This window comes from Pistacia vera, unplaced genomic scaffold (assembly GCF_008641045.1).
Source record: "Pistacia vera cultivar Batoury unplaced genomic scaffold, PisVer_v2 Contig502, whole genome shotgun sequence".
Taxonomy (NCBI): domain Eukaryota; kingdom Viridiplantae; phylum Streptophyta; class Magnoliopsida; order Sapindales; family Anacardiaceae; genus Pistacia; species Pistacia vera.
Window position 1 is genome coordinate 35,439 of NW_022196338.1, and position 19,773 is coordinate 55,211.

The 19,773-nt window shown below is 35.6% G+C and overlaps 4 protein-coding genes across 5 annotated transcripts; 3 read left to right on the top strand and 1 right to left on the bottom strand.

Moving 5' to 3' along the window:
* The first annotated feature begins 6,659 nt into the window (after positions 1 to 6,659).
* LOC116105652 (signal peptidase complex subunit 3B-like) lies at positions 6,660 to 7,945 on the top strand. The gene is made up of 3 exons (XM_031392059.1): positions 6,660 to 6,837; positions 6,986 to 7,033; positions 7,793 to 7,945. Exons 1-3 carry the CDS (start codon positions 6,712 to 6,714, stop codon positions 7,943 to 7,945), a joined length of 327 nt encoding a protein of 108 aa, XP_031247919.1. The 5' UTR covers positions 6,660 to 6,711.
* A 1,827-nt stretch (positions 7,946 to 9,772) lies between these two features.
* On the bottom strand, positions 9,773 to 18,370 carry LOC116105653 (F-box/kelch-repeat protein At1g57790-like). The gene is made up of 2 exons (XM_031392061.1): positions 18,158 to 18,370; positions 9,773 to 10,975 (listed from the first exon to the last, which is right to left on the bottom strand). The coding sequence occupies exons 1-2, from the start codon at positions 18,170 to 18,172 to the stop codon at positions 9,773 to 9,775; spliced, it is 1,218 nt and encodes a 405-aa protein (XP_031247921.1). The 5' UTR covers positions 18,173 to 18,370.
* LOC116105648 (F-box/kelch-repeat protein At1g57790-like) lies at positions 13,566 to 15,451 on the top strand. 2 transcript variants are annotated; one of them, XM_031392056.1, is made up of 3 exons: positions 13,566 to 13,661; positions 13,984 to 14,056; positions 14,158 to 15,451. In XM_031392056.1, exon 3 carries the CDS (start codon positions 14,179 to 14,181, stop codon positions 15,223 to 15,225), a length of 1,047 nt encoding a protein of 348 aa, XP_031247916.1. In that variant the 5' UTR covers positions 13,566 to 13,661; positions 13,984 to 14,056; positions 14,158 to 14,178; the 3' UTR covers positions 15,226 to 15,451. The 2 variants fall into 2 exon arrangements, with proteins under 2 accessions (XP_031247916.1, XP_031247915.1); XM_031392055.1 differs by lacking the exon at positions 13,984 to 14,056.
* LOC116105654 (blue copper protein-like) lies at positions 18,211 to 18,605 on the top strand (the record flags this gene model as incomplete). Its single annotated transcript, XM_031392062.1, has 2 exons — positions 18,211 to 18,376; positions 18,467 to 18,605. Coding segments are annotated over exons 1-2 (305 nt in total), but the record flags the coding sequence as incomplete, so codon positions are not given.
* Positions 18,606 to 19,773: the final 1,168 nt, after the last annotated feature.

Here is a 19,773-nt window from a genome sequence, read left to right on the forward strand (position 1 = left end):
ATGGGAGACAAGATGGTAAAGGAGACAAAGGAGAAAGAGGGAAGCAAAGAGAGCAACAAAGGAGGGCAGAAAGTAAAGAAGGTAAAGATAAAAGGATGGTACAAAAAAAGCGGTGGTGGATTTCTAGGTGTTTGGTAAAAAGAAGGGGGGTGAAGATAAAAGAGTGGTAAAAATAGTAGTGGTGTGTGGTGGGTTATTAGGTTGGTCAAGAAGGATAAAGATGAGAAGATGGTAAAGTAGTAACAAGAGTGGCAAGAATGGTGTGGTGGAAACAATAATGGCAATGGGCCCAAAAAGGTGGGGGTATAAAAACGTGGATTCCATGATATGAAGAAAATGAAGAATGATTTCCATGATTTTGATGTCACTGTCATGGCAAGGGTGGTAAGGAAATGGAGGAAATGGTCATGGTGGTGGCCATGGCGGTGGGTGGTGGGGGTAGAATGTGGGTCAGATGGGTCACATGGACAAATGGGCCAGATGGGGCCAGATGGTCAAATGGTGTAACCATCCAATGGCCCAGATGGGTACCATCAATGGCCGATGGAACTATCAATGGGGCAAATGGGAAATTACCCATGGGTCAGATGGTTAATATTCCAGCAGTGCCAAGACTACCAGCAGCAGCAGCAAGCAGCCGCAGCCGCAGAGCAATGAATGGTGATTTATCATCAGCGATGGGGCCAGGAACCCTTACAATCCAATATATGGCATGATGATGATATTCAACGAGGATGAACGGTGCATGAGATGTACCAACCATGATGATGCAAGGCCTCATCCAGCCTGTTAACTATGGACCCCCACCACCATCAATGAACCCTCCATGTAACTGATAATTACACTCCTTTTCAGTGATGAGAATGCTATAGTTGTGTATCATGTAAAATTATTTGAAATAGTTTTAATCTTGTATTGTTGGTTTTGGTTAATCGTCTTGTGTTTGTGTACTTTTGTAGTATCACTCATAAAACAGGGTGCAGGTTTAAGAAATATCACTATTTGCCGTAATGGGTAATTTGTGTTTCATCTTTTCTCCCCACCTCTTTGAGTTCTTTCAATCCTTCACTTCTATTACCATGAAAATTTGACCTAGTTAACTTCAGAGTCTCGGAACCTTAGTAACTTCAGAGTCTCGGAAGACTAGTTAGGAAACATAAACTGTGTGGCACCCGCGGTTACCCAAAAAAAAAAAAAAAAAAAAAGTGTTCGTTTTGTTAAAGTGTATAATGGTTTTATGGTCAATAATATACAATGGGTTATTGCTTTAGAAGTATATAATATCTTTAGTAGATGAATGATCACAAAAGAGGACATGTCCACAAGTAGCTTTCTCAAGAAGAGATGTTTCTATTTGCTTTAATAACTGTTGGTTTCAATATCAACGGTTTTGGCATCAATCCCCATCCATCCAGCCTAAACGTCTATTTGCCTTCAACTTTTGACTTTAATCATTTGAGTTCTTCAATTATGTGTTCACTTTAGGCCAGTTTCCATCAGGACCCTAATGCTTACATCTCAAACAACTTTGAGGCCAAACAGCTTGTGTACCACTGCCAAAAAGATGCTCAACAGTCAACACCATCTTTTTGTGACCAACATATCAAGCAAAAACCCCTCTACTAATGGTAGACTCGGACATCACAATTATGGATGAACCAAAACCAGATTGCTATAACATATATATTCTTGATGTGATAGTTCAATCATTTGCTATAACAAAACCAGCAAATTTAAATCAATCATGGAGATGAAGATGAGATGAAGATAAATACTACCTAATGTAAGAGTAGTTGTCATATGCAGGATGACCAAACCTCTAGTTTCTACCTCCTCTCTCTCTACTAATGGTTGTGCGAAACATAAGGGATTCTTTTTATCTTTTTTAGTTATTTTCTCTGTTCTACAGTTTTTCTTGTCCCTAGTTGAGCATAAGTAGCTGCCCTCTGTGCATGATGTTTTTTGTGATATATATATGTTGAGTGAAGTTTTTCTGTTATCGCTTGCTTTTTCTTCTAGCTTTCTGCATCTGATAATTTATGATCGAAGTTCACTGAGATTTTTCTACTTTTATAGTATGAGAGCACCAGTGATCCTTGATCATGGCAGAACCATAACACACAAGCTCAACCAGTAGTTCAGACAGAAAGCACACTATACTTCACTTACCACACCTGGTTTAACTAATTTAATCACATAAACCATCGTTCTTTTCATGATATGCGAAATTTGGTTAAGTGTGGGATTTTAAATAATATATATTGTGACACATCAGTTTATCTCTGTTGTTATTAAAATGATTTAATAAGCTTTTACCAATTATATGTTGTTATGGTCAATAATTTTTGGGGATTACTTTGGAAGTCCATAAAATCTTAGTATGAATAACACAAATGGGTGTATAAAGTGCTTTCTCAAAGAAGAGATTTATATGGTATCTCAATTTTGAGTCTCCCAATTATTTGTTCACTTTAAACCAGATCATCAGGAGCCTCATGCTTTCTGATATTTTCAAAGTGATTGGTTCCACTTTCCGCATCTGAATCTGACCACAATCTGAGGATCTGGCCTCTTCAAGTGGGCTGTGCCATTTGGGGTTCCAAGCCCCCTTTAAGGGCCCAGGCCAGCCCATTTAAGGTCCAGTTCTTGATGACCCTTTGTCTAGTTAGGGCTCTTCTATTGCCAAGTGTCTCCAGCCTCGCCAACTCATGTATTGTTCTCTTGTTACGATGCTCATCTTCTGCCTGCCTCAGCCAAATTTGTCCATGTGAACTTCCTTAACCCAACTCAATATGTCTCAAGCTCTCTGATGAACCAATGAGCACACCAAAACGTCCATATTTTGATACTAGAAACCCTCATCCAAAAAAAAGTCCCATCATCTGTTATTTAAGTCAAATTAAATTGGGTACATGACAACAACTTAGATATTAGCATGTTGTGTCTAAACTATTCCTCTATCCAAGCTTTCCTGGTTCTGGAAATGACGTCTCTCTTGTTTTCCTCACTTCCTTCTTTTGATATCTTTGGTTCATCTCACAGCGCAATCCCGAACAATTTTTGAGCCAACAACCTTGTTCTACGCTGCAAAAAGATAGCTCAACATCTTTTGTGACCAGCATCCACAAGAGAACTCCTCTACTACAACTACCCTTGTTGTGCACCTTAAATGGCCACATTCCTGGGGTTAGTTGAAGCACGACTACTTATCTTCAACCTACCACGCCCCTCTTTGCCACTCCACTCAATGCGCCAGAGCCCAAACCTCTTACTGCACACTTCGCTTCCGCAGCCAGACCCGGATGCCACAACACACATGTGGGGGTCATGGCTAGGAACCCCATCACACGCACAGCCATGGGCGAGCTTGCTCAAGATGTGCCCTCATTCAATCTTAAAAGGTCCAAACCCGGCCTTTGGTTTCTATCCTCAGTTCCTCTTTGCTTGTGCACCTTCCAAACTTCTGCGGAAGGTTTACCGAAAAATGTCCAAGGAGTTGCAGGACTAGCCATGCGCCAATCTCTCTACCGACTCAACTTGCCTCAACTTCGGCTTCCCACAAAATTCGCCTTGTGTCTTCCTTAAAAATCATCGACAAACGGTGTCATGTTCTTGGAGAGGGCCTTATTATATGCATCCAATATCGATGTTTCACGTTCATTAAGCTACACCCCTTTAACAATAAGCCAGAGGGGACACTACACACCCGTAACATCAATAGAAATAAACAACAAGACTTGTCCCCTTGACACATCCTTGATAACTTTACAGTCCTCACGCCGGAACAGGCGCACAAAAGCTCAGTACCAGCGAAGCCTTTTACAGTTCTGAACACTCAATCTATCAAATCTTGTAACTATTAGTTCTTCACCAGCCAGCTCCGTGATACCACAGATGAAAAACTCCTGTGGCGGCCATTTGGAGAGTGTTATGACACTAAGGAAACTAAGCTACACAAAGATTGGACCCCAGGTGCCGAACATAGACCTAGTGCTGTCAGACAAAAGCGTGAGTGGAGAATCGTGGAACAAACTCGATGGTGGAGGTACGACCCGGGGTACCATGTTTAGCATTTTGGATGGAGGTTTCGGACCGAGTGGCTTCAATTGTATTGGGGTCACGTGGCAGGACAATCTTGTGCAGTTGATCGGCTAAGTCGAGGCTTGGGTTTAGATCTCGCTGCTGTCTCGGGGACTATTGTGGCAACTTCAACTTCACTACAACTAGTGCAACTCCATAGATGAGTTGTGTGAAGTTTTTTCTGTTAATGTAAATCATGTAAGTCTATACTTACCATGTCAAAATACTGGAAGAAAACACTTGGTTTGTATGTTTGATACTTGATTACTACTCAAGAAATTACATTTAATTAAGAAGGTCAAGATGTGACAGTTTAACGGATATGGAAGCATACAAAACAGAATCGGGGTTTAAGGAATGAAATTGTTTATATACATAAAATTTAAAGAAATTTGTGATTTTGTGGGACGAAGTACATCAACCTACAGTATAGAGTAAGTGAAGTGTAGAAGTCATCTGAGCAGCAAATTTAACAGTGGAAGGGGTGGTGGGTTGTTATGCTGAGTAATTGAGTACATGTAAACTGGTTTGGATACTGTTTAAAAAAAAAAAATATAAAGGTCTTAAATCACATCGTCATTATTGGAAATTTAATTTTATCATCCATCTTGATTTTAATATTTGAGTTTGACGACCCCATCTTTTAGTTTCTTGATAAAGTGAAAAGACTTTCTGATCATTATCAAGATTTGATAGATCATACTATAAATGGAGCAACGGTATGTTCCCATCCGAAGTTTGGCAAAATCTAAGTTGGTATCCCATATTACATTTATTATATATTCTCATACCTTGAAGTAACGAAAATTTAGTGTAACGATCAAATGGTAAAGTAGTCGTTTTTAGGAGTTGGAGCACGGTTAGTGTCGTCGTCTCTAACAATGCTCCGATGCATTTTAATCAGAACGCAGCACACGTTAGTAGGCGTTGCCCCAGCCGCATTTTTCACTCTTTTCTAGTGATTCTTCCACCCAAATACCTCTGTGCAACCACTTTGAACCCTCATGCTCCTCTCTACAAAACCTTAACCTTATCCCCACAAACACCCCCCCAGAAAAAAAAACTCGTCAATTGCGGCCATGATAGGCATGCATGCAACTATTTATTGTCTATTTTCGACTGTTTTGAGCAGTGACAACCCCAATTACTACCACCATTGACTCCTTGTCCCCCTTACCTAACTCCTAACCTTCCTAGCCACTGCAGCTCATGTTTGCCGCCCACCACTTCACCAAAAAACGCGATGACAGAACCTCTCGACCAACGAATGACAACTAACTGGTTGTTGGGGATAGAGAGGTTTGTAGAGTTGGAGACATAGTTACAGTGGTGGTGTCCAATTGGATTTTGGCTGTCGGGATCTGGTGAAGAATAGTGAAACCCTAAACCTACATGGCGTTAGTGATCAGAAGGTCAAGGAGTTGGGCAAATAGAAGGTTTTGGAGTACGGGCAATGGGGAAGATGATGGAGGTGACGGAGGGGTTCACTTTGTTGGAAACAGCCAAATAAGGCAAAAACCAAAGGTGCGCAGTCGCTGACGGCATTATTGAAATAAATTTTATAGTAATTGGTTAATTTGTATAATTTTACTAATTTAGGATTTAAAAGTAATTTATAATTTATTTGTCAAGGATATTATGGTATAACACTCTCTGTAACCTAAAAATCGCCAACAATGTTATTTAAGATTAGAATCTAGAATAAATACAATAATGTAATAGCAACTCTCTGTAACCTAAAAATCTCCAACATGTTATTTAAGAGTAAGAATCTAGAATAAATACAATCAAGACATACAATCTTGAGATGTTGCCCACAGCTTGGGTGGGAATTTTGTAAACTCAAACTGTCAAACATTTGTAATGGTGGACACTGGATTGCGGCTTGGGCCTTGGGTGGCCATAGTCACCAATTTTTATTATATATTTTAAAATATTCCATTCCTTTAAATTATAAATTTTAACCCTTAATATTTGCCCCATTCATCGTGATCCTTTAAATGCAATACCTTAAATACACTTTGTGTGGATCTCCTCATGACTTAATGGATACACCTTAGTAATCCCTAACAAGCTCAACCTAATTTCTTGGTTTGTACTGATACTGATGAGATTCAAGATCGTATACATTAGTAAAATGTTTGTAATATACACACTCTTGTTGTAAAGGTGATCAAACTTGATATCTATATATATATAGATCTTTTATATAAATATTATAAGAGGTTTTGTATAATTTTTTTAATATTATTTAAAAATTTATAATAAAGAATTAATAGTTAAATTATTGAGATGTTTATGGAAAATAAAGAGTTGTTTTTCTTCGTCTTAGACACATTTTCCAAAACAAAAAATAAAAAATAAAAATGAAAGAAAAAGAAAAAGAAAAATCATATTCAAAAATCAAAACCTAAAAATATCCACGTCAGCAGATGGACTCACCAAATGATCTTAATCCTTAAGCACGCGTATCATCCAATCAAATTGCTCTATTAACAGAACCCTGGTTACAGTTCAACAGTATATTAAAACCCACAAACAAAAACGAAAAACAAAATTAAAATTAAAATAAAAAAAAACAAAAACGAAAACAATAAAACGAGCTGCAGCATAAACGGCAATACCAAAAAAATGCATTCATTTGGGTACAGAGCCAACGCTCTGTTAACGTTCGCCGTAACCATTGTCGCCTTAATGTGCGCCATCGCTTCTCTATCTGACAACCTTAACACTCCCTCTCCGACTGCTGAAATCCAGGTCAACTTACGAGTGTCTTTTATCTGATTCGTTGAATTTTTTTTTTTGGATCCGTCTTTGATTCGTGTTTGAATTAAGAGAACCCAGTTGGGCTTTTGTGATTTTGAGTGATTTTTGTTTTATGGGTTTGTGTTTTTTGTGATTGTAGGTAGTGAATATTAATTGGTTTCAAAAGCAGACGCATGGAAACGATGAGGTAATTTTTAAATTTTTTTGATTTTTAGTATTGATTGTTTTTGTAATTTGTAGAAGCTTTGTTAGATTTATGGGCTTTGAATCTAAATTATGTGTATGATTAAGTAATTAGTTTGATAAGTAGAAGCTTTAATTGATGATAGGAATATTGATAATTGTACATCATTATTTTGTTTATACTAGTTTAATGTGTGAGAGTTTAGTTTAATACATGATAAGGTGCGGCTTTGGTGATAGTGAGTGCTCTTGTTACAGTAAGTTGATCATTTAGTTCGCAGCTGGGTCATTTGGAATTTCATTGTTGATGACGCCTTTTTCGGTAGGGATAGTAATAAGTATATTGCTAGAGGAGATTGTAAACCTAGACTCGCCTTGGTACGGGTTCGATTCCCAGTCATTGTGCAATGCTGAAATGGTATGCGTGTTGTGGGGTCATTACTACCCCAGCTAAAAACATTAGGCAGTTGATTTAGGAGTTCCGGAGGATATGATGAGGGGGCTTCCCTCGCCATCTGAAAGAAGAAAATCGAACTTTGGAGTATGATAATGGTCATTATTTTCTAAGTGAACCAGAGTTCTTTTTATGGTTTCCATAATTCACATTATAGGAATAATGGATTGAAAGGGACAAGCCTGATTTAATACATTCATAGCTCTTCTTCCATGGATGTGTTGTGTTGTAAGCACACATTATTATGTCATTTATCTTCTAGCTCTTGATTCCAAATTTACTCTTAAGTAAATTTTTTCTTGTATGCAGGTCAGCCTGACATTGAATATAACCGCCGATTTGCAATCTCTGTTTACATGGAACACCAAACAGGTTGATTGTCCAAGTTTTCTTTATCTCTTTTCATGTAGAGGCTTTAATAGTTATTTGCTGATTAAAAGTGCTCTTCCAAGGTGTTTTTAGTGGTAGGTTGATACATAAGAGGTTTCCTATGATTAGACGTTGAGAAAATTGAATATGCTCATCTCTGACATGTAAACATGTTAATTAAACCCCGTAGGAAATGTATATATTGTTTTTTTATAATCTTTTAGCAGTTAATTAATTATTTCAACTTTTTNAAAAACCGTTTTTGAAAAAAATTCAACTCATTCCTTGTATCTTTTGTTTAAAAAAAAAAAAAAAAACCAATTTTAAATTTTATATAAAACATGCATTTAGAAAAAGAAAAAGAATAAGGGTTTGCAACTATAGAGTCCTTATTTAAATTAGAAAACTAAATTGAACGAATGATGTCCTACAAAATTAGGATTTTTTTTTTTTTAATATGAGTTATTTTTTTAATATTATTACTAAATTTTGTTTACTTTAAGAAGTATTTAATAAATGGTCCGAAAATAGAAAACTTACCATGCAAAACGGGTCAACAGTTTGTTAACAAACCTACAGGGTATGGAGTTTACCGGGTTTGGGCTTTTTATTTTGGACTCCTTTTTCTGAGTCTTTGGGCTCTCTTTATTGGGCTTTTCCTCCATGTCCAGCAACAAGAATTTGAGGTATTTTACAAGTAGGGTTATTTATGTAAATCCAATGTGTTTGACATTTTTCTGTGAGCACTGTTGGTTACACAATTGTGCCCTTGACCCTGGGTGTTTTGTCTATTCCGTACTAAGCACTTAGTGGTTACCTTGTGCGTTTGATATTTTCCAAATGGTTAGATTATTTAATTAATCCAATATCCAAAATATATGAATAATGTTGAGAGGTTAGTATATCTTTTGGAGGTCACATTAATAAAATTGTTAATAAACTTAAAAGGATGAATTAATGGCATTTTCGAAACCGGCAAATGCCAATTACTAAAAAGGCTAATACACTAGGGTTAGGGTCGTATTTTTTTAAATAGTTGATTTTTATTATTAAAAAAGGATAAATACACAAGATTTATTATTTAAAAGAAAATAATAAGAGATGTTGGGTATGAAACTGCACGTAATTGACAATTACCAAAAACTGATAAAATAGTTATGTCTGGATACTGTTTGTCAGAGGAGTGCGAATGAGAAATATCTTGAGTGCATGATCTTGCTGTAACTTAGTATTTCTGTAAGGGGATATTAAGGATCAACTTAACTAGGAAACCAGAAATAGGGAACGTTTCTTGTCATTGTTTTGCTGTAAAAAACTTCAAATCTCTATTGCAAAATTAGGGATTATAATTCTTTACTTGGAGGAATTTTTTTTTTACTAGTTTTGCCTGCAATCCTCATTGAGTCTCTACTCACAAAAACTGAAACCATGACCATGATTTTTATAAATGTTTTTTTCACTTGAGATTTATGGATGGCGTTGGGAAAACTCTGCAACTAAGAAAAAAGAAGTATGGCAGAACCTGCACGGTGGTCTTGGCTTCAGCAGCGAAGGGAGCACAACTAAAGGACGTCTAATTAATTTATATCAATATGCATTCAACTTCATATTAGAAGGATAATAATCTTAATAGAAAACCTAAATAGTTTTATATCTATATTTTAAAAAAGCATATTCTTTTCTTAATTCTTGCCTTTAAAGTTTTTTTTTTTTAAATAAAAATAAAAGCTTTCCCTAATGCTAATATAAAATAATGATATATTATTAAATTCATTAACGACTTCTTGTAATATAGGGTTGCCAAATTTATGAAAAAAATATATGAAGAATATTATTAAAGTTCTAATGAATATCATATAATCCCTTTTTCAAAATAACAACCTTCTCAAAGTATCAAAATAAAAAAAATAAAAAATAAAATCACTGACTTTGTGGAGGAAGTTGAATCCTTATTGGAACTCGGATAGATCCGATCATAAAGCTGTGGACAGAAGGAGTGATTTTCTGATACCTTGTAAAATGTAGCGGAGGTTGAATCCAAATACTCTGATAAACTGATGTATATGCTTCCTTGATCCAGCCGTAAGGTTGTGGACACAAGTGAGTTTCTGGTGCCTTATAAAAACAAGAGTCAAACTCCATGAAGCAATTACGATGTACAGTATTGGCTAATTCACTTGCAGCCCCCACCGCCGAAGCTAATATCCATTTTTCCAAACCTCTAAACAACATTTTCTTCTCCAAATTTTCAATTTCAACCAACTTCTTCTCTGAAAAATCAACCCTAAAAACAACACAACTTTCATCATATTCATAATTATACGTTAATAAAACATTCCCATCTGACTCAATTAGTCTACAATGGTAGAGCATTTTCCATGGGGGAATTGCAAAAGAGAGAACATCAACTGGATCAAGAATGATTTTCTGCTCTTTTACTATAATTTGAAAGGAACATAAAGAAAAATTTTTATCTTCAGATATACCGTCACGACTAACAGTAGCACAATATAGGACTCCATCCACACAAGCCAAACTAAGAATATCTCGTCCAAAATCTTCTAAACAATAATGACTAGTCCATCTTGTATCTCCAGGCCTACATGTGTAGATTATTTTCCTTATCAATCCCCAACCATTCGCAACATGAAGAAATATCACACACTCGTTGGAAGTTGGATTGCCTGAGAATATTACCTGAGAACTATCAATGTATAGAGGATGTTGTTCAATGTGAGGATCTTCCAATACCGAGAGTTTTATTGTTTCATCAGTAAAAGGATTATAGAAGTAGAGTAAATTACAAGCAAGGTGAAAAGAAACATTCTCTTCTGGTTTGGATATAAGAATCCAACCATATTTTGAATCATGAAACCTTGATCCAAATGGTAACTTCTTTTTAATCTCATACTTCTTTTTGTTAGAAGGGTTGTAGAGATAACAAAAGCCACTGTCATCTTGTTTGTACTTGTAAGCAAATATCCAAGGCAATTGATCTGCAGATTTAATAGCATAAGTATTCCACCGCCAACTTTTGCAGACAGTTCGAAAACGGATTTGATCATCGAAATATAGATGCTCCATTATCACGCTTTGTATATCAACTGGAAGATCGGACCATGACTTGACAGCACTATCATGGCTCATATTGGATGTGAAGGAGGAGAGTTTATTGAAAGAAGAACAATTCAATGTTATTATATTTAACTATATATATATATTGCATTTATGAAGAATCCTGTTTTTAAAAGGATTAATTAATAGGAAGAGTTGCTATTGAATTAGAAAACTAAATAAAGAGAATGATAATCCTGTTTCCGATTCATCACCTTATTTTCCTAGTATTCTATTGACGTATATAGAGTTAGTGTTAGATACTTTGATCTACAATATAATTTAGAGCCCAGTTAAATATATTAATTAATGTGACTTTATGATAATTGAAAATTGTATTTTAATTTGATATAAAAACAGTAAATGAGTTACACCTATATATATATATATATATATAAGAAGAATATATTTATTGAGTTTAAATGTACATTAGGAAAATAAAAATAAAAATATTAATATCTTTCTAAAATAAGAATCTTCTTTATTCTTATAATAATTAAAATAAAATAAAAAAGTAAAAGGAACCAAAATCAATGAAAGACTATTGAGTGTATTATTCAAGATGTTATGAATTTAAATCACTTGGTTACTAACAGAATGACTGTTTGAGGGTATACTCGGTCATTAACTTTAAGACCTCGAATGATTAATCGAAATGTGTGCAAGCTAACCTGAAAAAAAAAAAAAAATCAATAAAGGTAGTTAATATGTCTAAGTCATAAGAAAAAATAAATAAATTTATTCCTGATCCGGAAATACTCCTGCATTATTGCTTTTCATCACAATTTTACCAAGCCAGCAACAAAAATATAAATATAAATAAATCTTGTTTTTTTTGGCATTTTCTGTATTGAGCACCTATTAATCACAAAAATGCAACCTGACCATGTATGTTTGGCCTTTTCTGTAGTGACCACCAACTGGTTTTGGTTTTAGAAATACGACCCTAACCCTCGTTATTGACGGATCGTTAGGTCATACTTTTTAAGTTTGAAGGAAATTAATATTTTTCTATTCACCCAAATTCACTTAATCTAACGTGCGATATATGGCAATAACGTTGAGAGGCTTGTGTATACTTTTTTTAGGTTAAATTAATGAATTTTTATATTATTCTTTAATCTTTTAATTTTTGTGGTGGGAAACTTGGAGATATAACTTGCTTTCACCGTTTAACCATTCCTTTGGATCTTGCTGGACCTTATAGTGACACGTGCTCTTAACCATTCCTTTGGACCTTGTAGTGACACGTGTTCTTAACCATTCCTTTGGACCTTATAGTGACACGTGTTCTTAACCATTCCTTTGGACCTTATAGTGACACGTGTTCTTAACTTTTACTTTTTCATATATATATTTAATTGAAAAAAATTGCCTTACAACATAATTTTACGAATTTTTTCTTACGAAATCCTGACAATTTACGATCGGTTAGTTTTTAATTGGGTAAATAGAACAATAACAAGTTGGTAAAACCTATTTACGAGTTGATTAATTATAAACTATCATATTAAAATTGTGAGAGAAAATTTATAAAATTAAGTTATAAGTATAGTGTTACTCACAAAGGTAATAAAGTTATCATTTTATTATTTAACGAGTAATGCTATACGCACAGTCTATTCTCACAAACTTTCTTTCACAACCTTGACGTGACAGTTCATAATTGGTTAATCATAATTTATCAGGTGAGATCTAGATGATACTCATTACGAGCTAACCAATTGCGAGCTGCCACGTCGGATTGTGAGCAAAAGTATGTGAAAAGAAGTTGTGGGTGTAACATTTTCCTTATTTAAATTTAGAATAAAGATAGGTTATCAAACATTTCTCACAATTTTCTCTTTCAAACATTAACGTGGCAGTTCGCAATTAGTTAAGCGAGACTTATTGTTGGGTAATAGAACTCATTATGAGCTGACACGTCGTGTTTATAAAGAAAATTAGTGAGAAGAGTTGGTGAGTGTCCTATAACCGTTAAATTAAAAAAAGGGAGGATAATGACGTCATTTACCTCCATTATGTCGTTCCAACAGTAAGTAAAACACGCGTCGAGTTGTCGACTTATAAGCTAAATCTCTTGCATACATTATTGACCTTGGCAGGAGATTTGCGGGAGATATTTTTGGTCCCCATGGTTTCCCCCGCTTGCTAGCCAAGGACAGTCTTTTCAAATATTATAGTTTAATCCACACCCTTAGCAAAAACTCAAAGTAGGTGTCAAAAGACAATGTACTTCAACCCAAGGGGTTGGCTAGCTGTCAAGGAGGTTTGCTCTCTTCATTAAATTCCTGGGTTCGAACCTTATGGTCACTTATCATATTGTAACTTACCTAGTATTTTGGATTTGTAGGGTGTTCAATGGACCCCAAAGATTAGTTAAGGTGCACGCAAACTAGCCCGGATACTTCGGTTATAAAAAAAAAAAAAAATTATATGCTTTAAGGAAATTATTGTCTTTTAACACCTGTTTTTAAAGTGTGGGGACTAAAATGTAGTAATTCAAAATAAATGTCCTTATGAGGCAGGAGAAACTACAAGGACGAAATATACATATTCTCTCAAAGATTTGCCACTATTTAGCTTCACTTCACGCTTCACTTGACAGCTCTCTTCAACAAGCAATCACCTGAAGTTCCCTTAAACTATCTCCTACGGTTACCAGCACCGGAGCTGTAACCCTCACCGGCTAGGGGTAACATTATCCAACTTCTTTATTTCTTTGTCGAATTTTATCATTTTTTTTTTGAAGCTCAAACCGTTTATTATTACTTTCATTTGACTAAAATTATACATGAAATGTGAATGGTAGATGTAGGCTCTGTTCACTCTTTCTGATACGTTGTGTTAAGTGTGAGTTGTTAAAGTTTCAGTTGTTTTGAGGCATATATATACTTGGTGTTCTACTCATTGGATTGTCCGGGCCAGCTTATGAAATAGTCTTAAAGTTATCATAGACTGTTTCAAGTTCTTGCTATTCTTTACTTATGAATGTTTTTGCTTTTCAACAAGTATAGAAGGCTAAATATCTTTGGAGATGTATATAATCAGCTCTTCGTGGGGTTATATAAAGAAATAATTGTGTTTTTGGTGAGTCATTTTGCTTAGGGTTTTATTCTTTTTAGTTTGTATGTCTTTAAGTGGGAGGGTCTTTGGACTAACTTTGTATAGTTCCCCGTAATTTGGTTCAGGGAAGGGAAGATTAACTTGCAATGATGAGCGGGTGGAAGGGGAAAGAGACCAAGAGGCGGTCATGGGCTGTTCTTCATGTTGATATACTTGGGTTAATCATGAATCGTCTCTATTACTTGGATCAGAGGAATTTCCTGTTGGTATGCAAGAACTGGCGAAAAGTTAACACAGACAATGTTAAATCTGTTGATATACCGTGGATTATGGCCTTTAATCGGTGCCTCTTTTACCTTTACAACCCTTTATCCAGACGAATATACACCATTTTAAGTGCAAGAGAAAGAGGAATTCTTTTAACTGGAAGGCCTCTTGATACAAAACATGGTTGGGGGCTTTTCTTTAATTCAACAGAAGATCTTCGTAAAAACTATTGGAGGATGCTAACTGCTCTGTTCTTGTATAGTCCTTTTACTGATGAACTCATTGACCTACCAGATTTTTCTCATAAGCTCGGACAGTTGTCATCGTTCTCTTGCGTTAAAGGAACATTCTCCACAGCTCCAGCTTCATCAGATTGTATGATATTCTTGGTGATGTCATATACTGATAAGTATTGTATAGGAATATGTAGACCTGGAGACAGGAAGTGGACCGAGTTCTGGTTTGATTGTTCTAATCTAATGGTGTCGGATGTGGAGTATATGGATGGAGTGTTTTATGCTTCTTTTCCTGCAGAAGCAATAGGTGCATTCAACATTGAGCAGAAGGAGTGGAAAACGTACTCTTATCCTTTGATAAAGGATCAATGTGGTGAATACAATTGTGACTTCTTAACTGAGTCTGATGGAAAACTCTTACTTTCGGTTTATCTTTCTCAAGATTTTTGGCGTTTTCTCAGGCTCGATCAGTCACAGATGAACTGGTGTCCAATTGAGAGGTTTGATAATAAAGCACTGTTCTTGGGGGATGCATCCATGATGGTTCCACTGGAGGAGGAGACCAAAGAATTGGCAAATACAGTAAGTTATTTTGAAGATGAGTATATCTCGCCATCGCAACTCCCACGGATGTACCAGTGCAATTGGGGCAGGACAATTTTGGAGCAGGTTTGGATTCGACCTCCATAATCAAAATGATGGTTTATCTCTTTTTAACATCATTAGCTTAATACTCTTAACTGTTATGTTTTAATCTTGTATTTGGTGTGTACTTAAGTTTCCCATGTAATATAAGTACTAGTGCTTTTGTGAATCCTTTGTTTCTAGTTCAGACTTGTTTCAAAACAAAATTACTTCATGCTTGTTGGAGTTGTCGACCACTTTATCAAATCTTAAGGTAAATTACTTTCATTTAGACAAGAGAAATGAGGTAATATTGTAATAATATTGACTCTATTGGATGTAGTCTGTTAATTGGGTGAACCAAGTTAAATCGCTCGTATATCTTTTTTCTCTTTCCTGTTTGTGGTTTGTGCGTGTTTACTATTTTTGATTTCGTATTACTCTCTATTCGTTCAATGCTAACATGAAACAAGGTGATATATAAATGCATTGATCATGAAAGAAATCAATATCAGATAGAAATGTAACTTATTTTTTAAAAATCTAAGACAAAATTGTATGATATAATTGTGAAAATTCTTGGGTGGAAGAAGATGAGTGCTTGCAGAAGAACAATGGAAGGGCAGGCTATTACAACCAGAGAATGTGATCCTTGCACTCATCAATGGAGTTTGATGTTTTCATTTCTTTAATTGGCTCAACGGAAAAAGCCAAAATCTTCAATTTCAATTTCATTTCTTCATCAAGTTCATTAATTATATCTGAACTTGTTCCGGCACCTAGACAAAATACAAGTAAATTAATATTTCTAAATGGTATGAAACATGTTGACAGGGTCTTAATAAATTGTTATATGTACGTACTTAATTTAAGAGTAATACTATATTCATAACCCAATCTCATAATTTTCTCTTATAACCCAAACGTGATAGTTGAGTTGACAACGATCATGTCAGCTCTTTCCACACCCAAGACACTAAATGACTTTGACAAGAGAGGAACAATCATTCTTGACAAGAGAGGAACAATCATTCTTTCATAAGGAATTAATGTTCCTTATGAATGGAACAACTAGGGGTGTCAACCGAGCTGAGCTACTCGTGAGTCGGCTCGGCTCGGCTCGTTAAATACTTGAACTCGGCTCATTTATAAACGAGCCGAGCCGGCTCAAATAAGGCTCTAATTAGGTATCGAGCCGAGTTCGAGTCTACCCTGGCTCGGCTCGATTCGGCTTGCGAGTCAATAGTGGCTTGTTTAGGGTTTTTCTGCCAAAAAAAAAAAAAAAAAAGGTTTTAGGTCTGTCTTGTAATTTGACATATAAAAGTTTTGAAATATTGCAAATTAACCCAAACCTTAATTAAAGTTTTAAGATTTTATAATTTGTTGTGTAATACATTGTTGATGTGTTGATTTTGATGTGATTTATGTTGATTTGGATACAAATATATCAAAAATTAGATCCGATTTGTATAAAATAAGATCTGTGGGTTACATAAAAAATGGGGCAAACGAGTCGTAATCGAGCCATAATCGAGCCAGTTCGAGCTCGAGTTAATCAAGTTTTTCGAGTCGAGTCAAACGAGTTCAAGTCGAGTCACGAGCTGACTCGATTATAAACGAGTCGAGTTTTCCTGACTCGACTGACTCGTGACTCGACTCGAACTCGTTTAATACTTAACCAAGTCAGGCTCGTTTAGAGTGATACTTGACTCGACTCGGCTTGTTTACGGCCCTAGGAATAACCATTCGTTATGAGTGGAACAACGATTCCCTATGAATGAACGATCGTTTGTCACTAAGGAATGACCATTCATCTCTAAGGAACGACTATTCATCTCTAAGGAACAATCGTTCATGTTTAATCAAAGTCGTTAATTGATGTGATAGTGCCAACTCTGTTAGTTGTAAGATTGAGTTGTAAACGTAGTATTTATGTAATCAATCCAATAAAGATTGACTTACAGCCCAATTTCACAAACTCTCTCTTACAACTCTGACGTGATAGCTTGCAATTGGTTAGTTCGCAATTGGCCAGACAAGAAAATTTATCATAAACTAATTATTGAGGATATGAGAGAAAATTTATGAGATTATATTGTAAGTATATTATTACTCTAATTAATCTGATATATAACATTATCCTTAAAATTTGCCCTAAATTTTATTTTATTTATGTTAACGATAGGAGTTTTGAGCGATACACACAATTATGACGTTGCTATTAACTTTATGCAACAAAAATGCACATTTCGTCACGGTATATCATAGGCGAGCAAAATTCACATTTTGTCGCGGTATAAATTAGGTGACACAAACACACATCTCATCGCAGTATAGTGTAGGCGACACAATAGAGAGTACATCGCTATTCAGTTTAGGTGACAACAACTAATATTTCATCAATAAATAGTTTTAGCGATGAAAATGGTATAGGCAACAATTTTTTGGTTTGTCGCCAGATTTAACGACAAATTTTAACAAATCGTCGCCTAAAATAAAGAGTGACATGCCTACCGTGACGATCGTGGTGAAGATTTTCTTCCGTCGCTAAATGTATACAGGAACTATTTCTAGGTTTTTAGCAACGAAAAAATTCATAGCTAAAGGCCCTTTTTGTTGTAGTGTATACACGTCCACAATCTTACATTAATCTGATATATCTTCTAATTTTCTACTTTTATAAAACATAACCAAAATCATATAATATAACATGCAAGATAGTAGAAAACTATGTGGGAAAAAAAGGCCGAACCTCAGAACAGGTTAAATCTTGTTTAGAAGCTAAACCATGTTGTAATCATCTCCAATCGTTCTACATAAACTGTTCTCTAGCTAGATAACTCATCCATGTCAGTCCTATTCTCCTTGGGCGGCTAATGGCTGTGCCGTCCTTGGCCGTTGGTTCACAAAAACCAAACGCTAGCAACACTACATATATATATATATTTGGACCTGGGCAGTCACAGAACACATCAAACTCCAGTAATTTAATTACAACTGAGGGAGCTCTCATTGTTGTGCTAGAAAATAAAGTTTATAGCGACACTCGATATGGGTTTGAGTCATGTATTTATTTTACTTTTGGTTGTTGCCACATTTGGACCGATGATCACTTCTGCAAAGGACTTCATCGTTGGAGATCAATCCGGGTGGACAGTCGGGTTTGATTACCAAGCTTGGGCTAATGGCAAGGAGTTTCATGTAGGAGACAGACTTGGTAAGCTCCATCCTCGATCTGTTTACTAATGGTAAGGTCTAGTTTATTTGATCATTATCCTAATGTGAGAGATTTGATTGATATATGCAGTTTTCAAGTATCCAGCAGGAGCACACAATGTGTACAAAGTGAACGGAACTGATTTCCAAAGCTGCAGTGCGCCGCTGGAAGGGACGCCATTAACCAGTGGAGATGATACCATTGTTTTAGCAACTTCAGGGAAAAAATGGTAAATTTGTGGCGTGGGCAACCACTGTGATCGAGGGCAAAAACTGGTTATAACAGTGCTGCCTTAAGCATTACCTCCAAGCATGGCACCTGCCCCTTCTCCTTGGTCATATTCAAAAGGGAGCAAGAGGCCATTTTTAAACTTTAACTTACCATGATCAATAAATACTCAAGATTGTGACGATGGTCAAGGATAATCAAGATTATAATTAATTTAATTTGAAGGTTAAAATTAAATAAATGGTGACTGCAGGTAATAATAACTGCATTGTAGTAAACTGATTAGAGTGGAGTCATTTTTAATTAGTTAAAGTTATGTTTGGTTTGATAGCCATGTACTAGTTATGAGAGAGTTCCCATTAATAAAATATTTATGAATTGTTCGTACTTTTCTTCGGTGATTTAATAACCAACCCAGGGTGAAATTGGGCAAAGTGGCCAGCTCTTGGGTTGACTGATTTAACTAGTTTGACCGACGGATAAAATCGATGTCCAATAGTTTAAAATGTTATAAAAACATCCTAAACACCACCACCGACGTCGACAAACCAGGGCAAATAGGGTTTATTTCCGGCAACGACAACACTTCCCATCACCACAAAAACACTCTCCTTAGCCAGTGATTTAGTTTTGTGATTTTCGGTCGATTCACTAATTGAAAATCACCTCCGTAACCACCATTGCACTCACCGATATTTCCTTTTCAAAACCCCTAACATCCCGACTTTCAATTGTTCGTCGATCATCGTCAAGTGAATAAAAAAATTGGTAATTTGACCCGATGAAACCCTCAGGTCCCGGTTGAACAGTTTCAACCAATCGGGCTAGACTGGGCCAGGTTTTAAAATATTGCTTTCCTTCGCTTGGTCTAAATTAGCTTATAAAAAAATTATATGTGTAGTATTCCTCTTTATATAAACGGACAGAGTAAAAAACCTCAAAACAAAGTGATGCAATATGGTCAGCACTCAACATGTTAAAGAGATTAATGTCAGAAGTATGCAACACCGATGCTCTTGAAGATTATCAAACATGTTAGAAAGTGTAATTTAGCTTTAACTTTTTCAAAGGTTATATAGATAGTTAAAATTTTCATTTATTGATCATACATTAATTGCAATCCTGTAAACTTCAGATAGAAGATGAAATTACGTTTTTTTTTTTTTTTT

Coding starts and splice junctions, on each gene's coding strand:
- LOC116105652 (XM_031392059.1), top strand. CDS start 6,712: ATGCATTCATTTGGGTACAGAGCCAACGCTCTGTTAACGTTCGCCGTA. Junction 6,838..6,985: donor CTCCGACTGCTGAAATCCAG/GTCAACTTACGA, acceptor TTGTGATTGTAG/GTAGTGAATATTAATTGGTT. Junction 7,034..7,792: donor AGACGCATGGAAACGATGAG/GTAATTTTTAAA, acceptor TCTTGTATGCAG/GTCAGCCTGACATTGAATAT.
- LOC116105648 (XM_031392056.1), top strand. CDS start 14,179: ATGATGAGCGGGTGGAAGGGGAAAGAGACCAAGAGGCGGTCATGGGCT.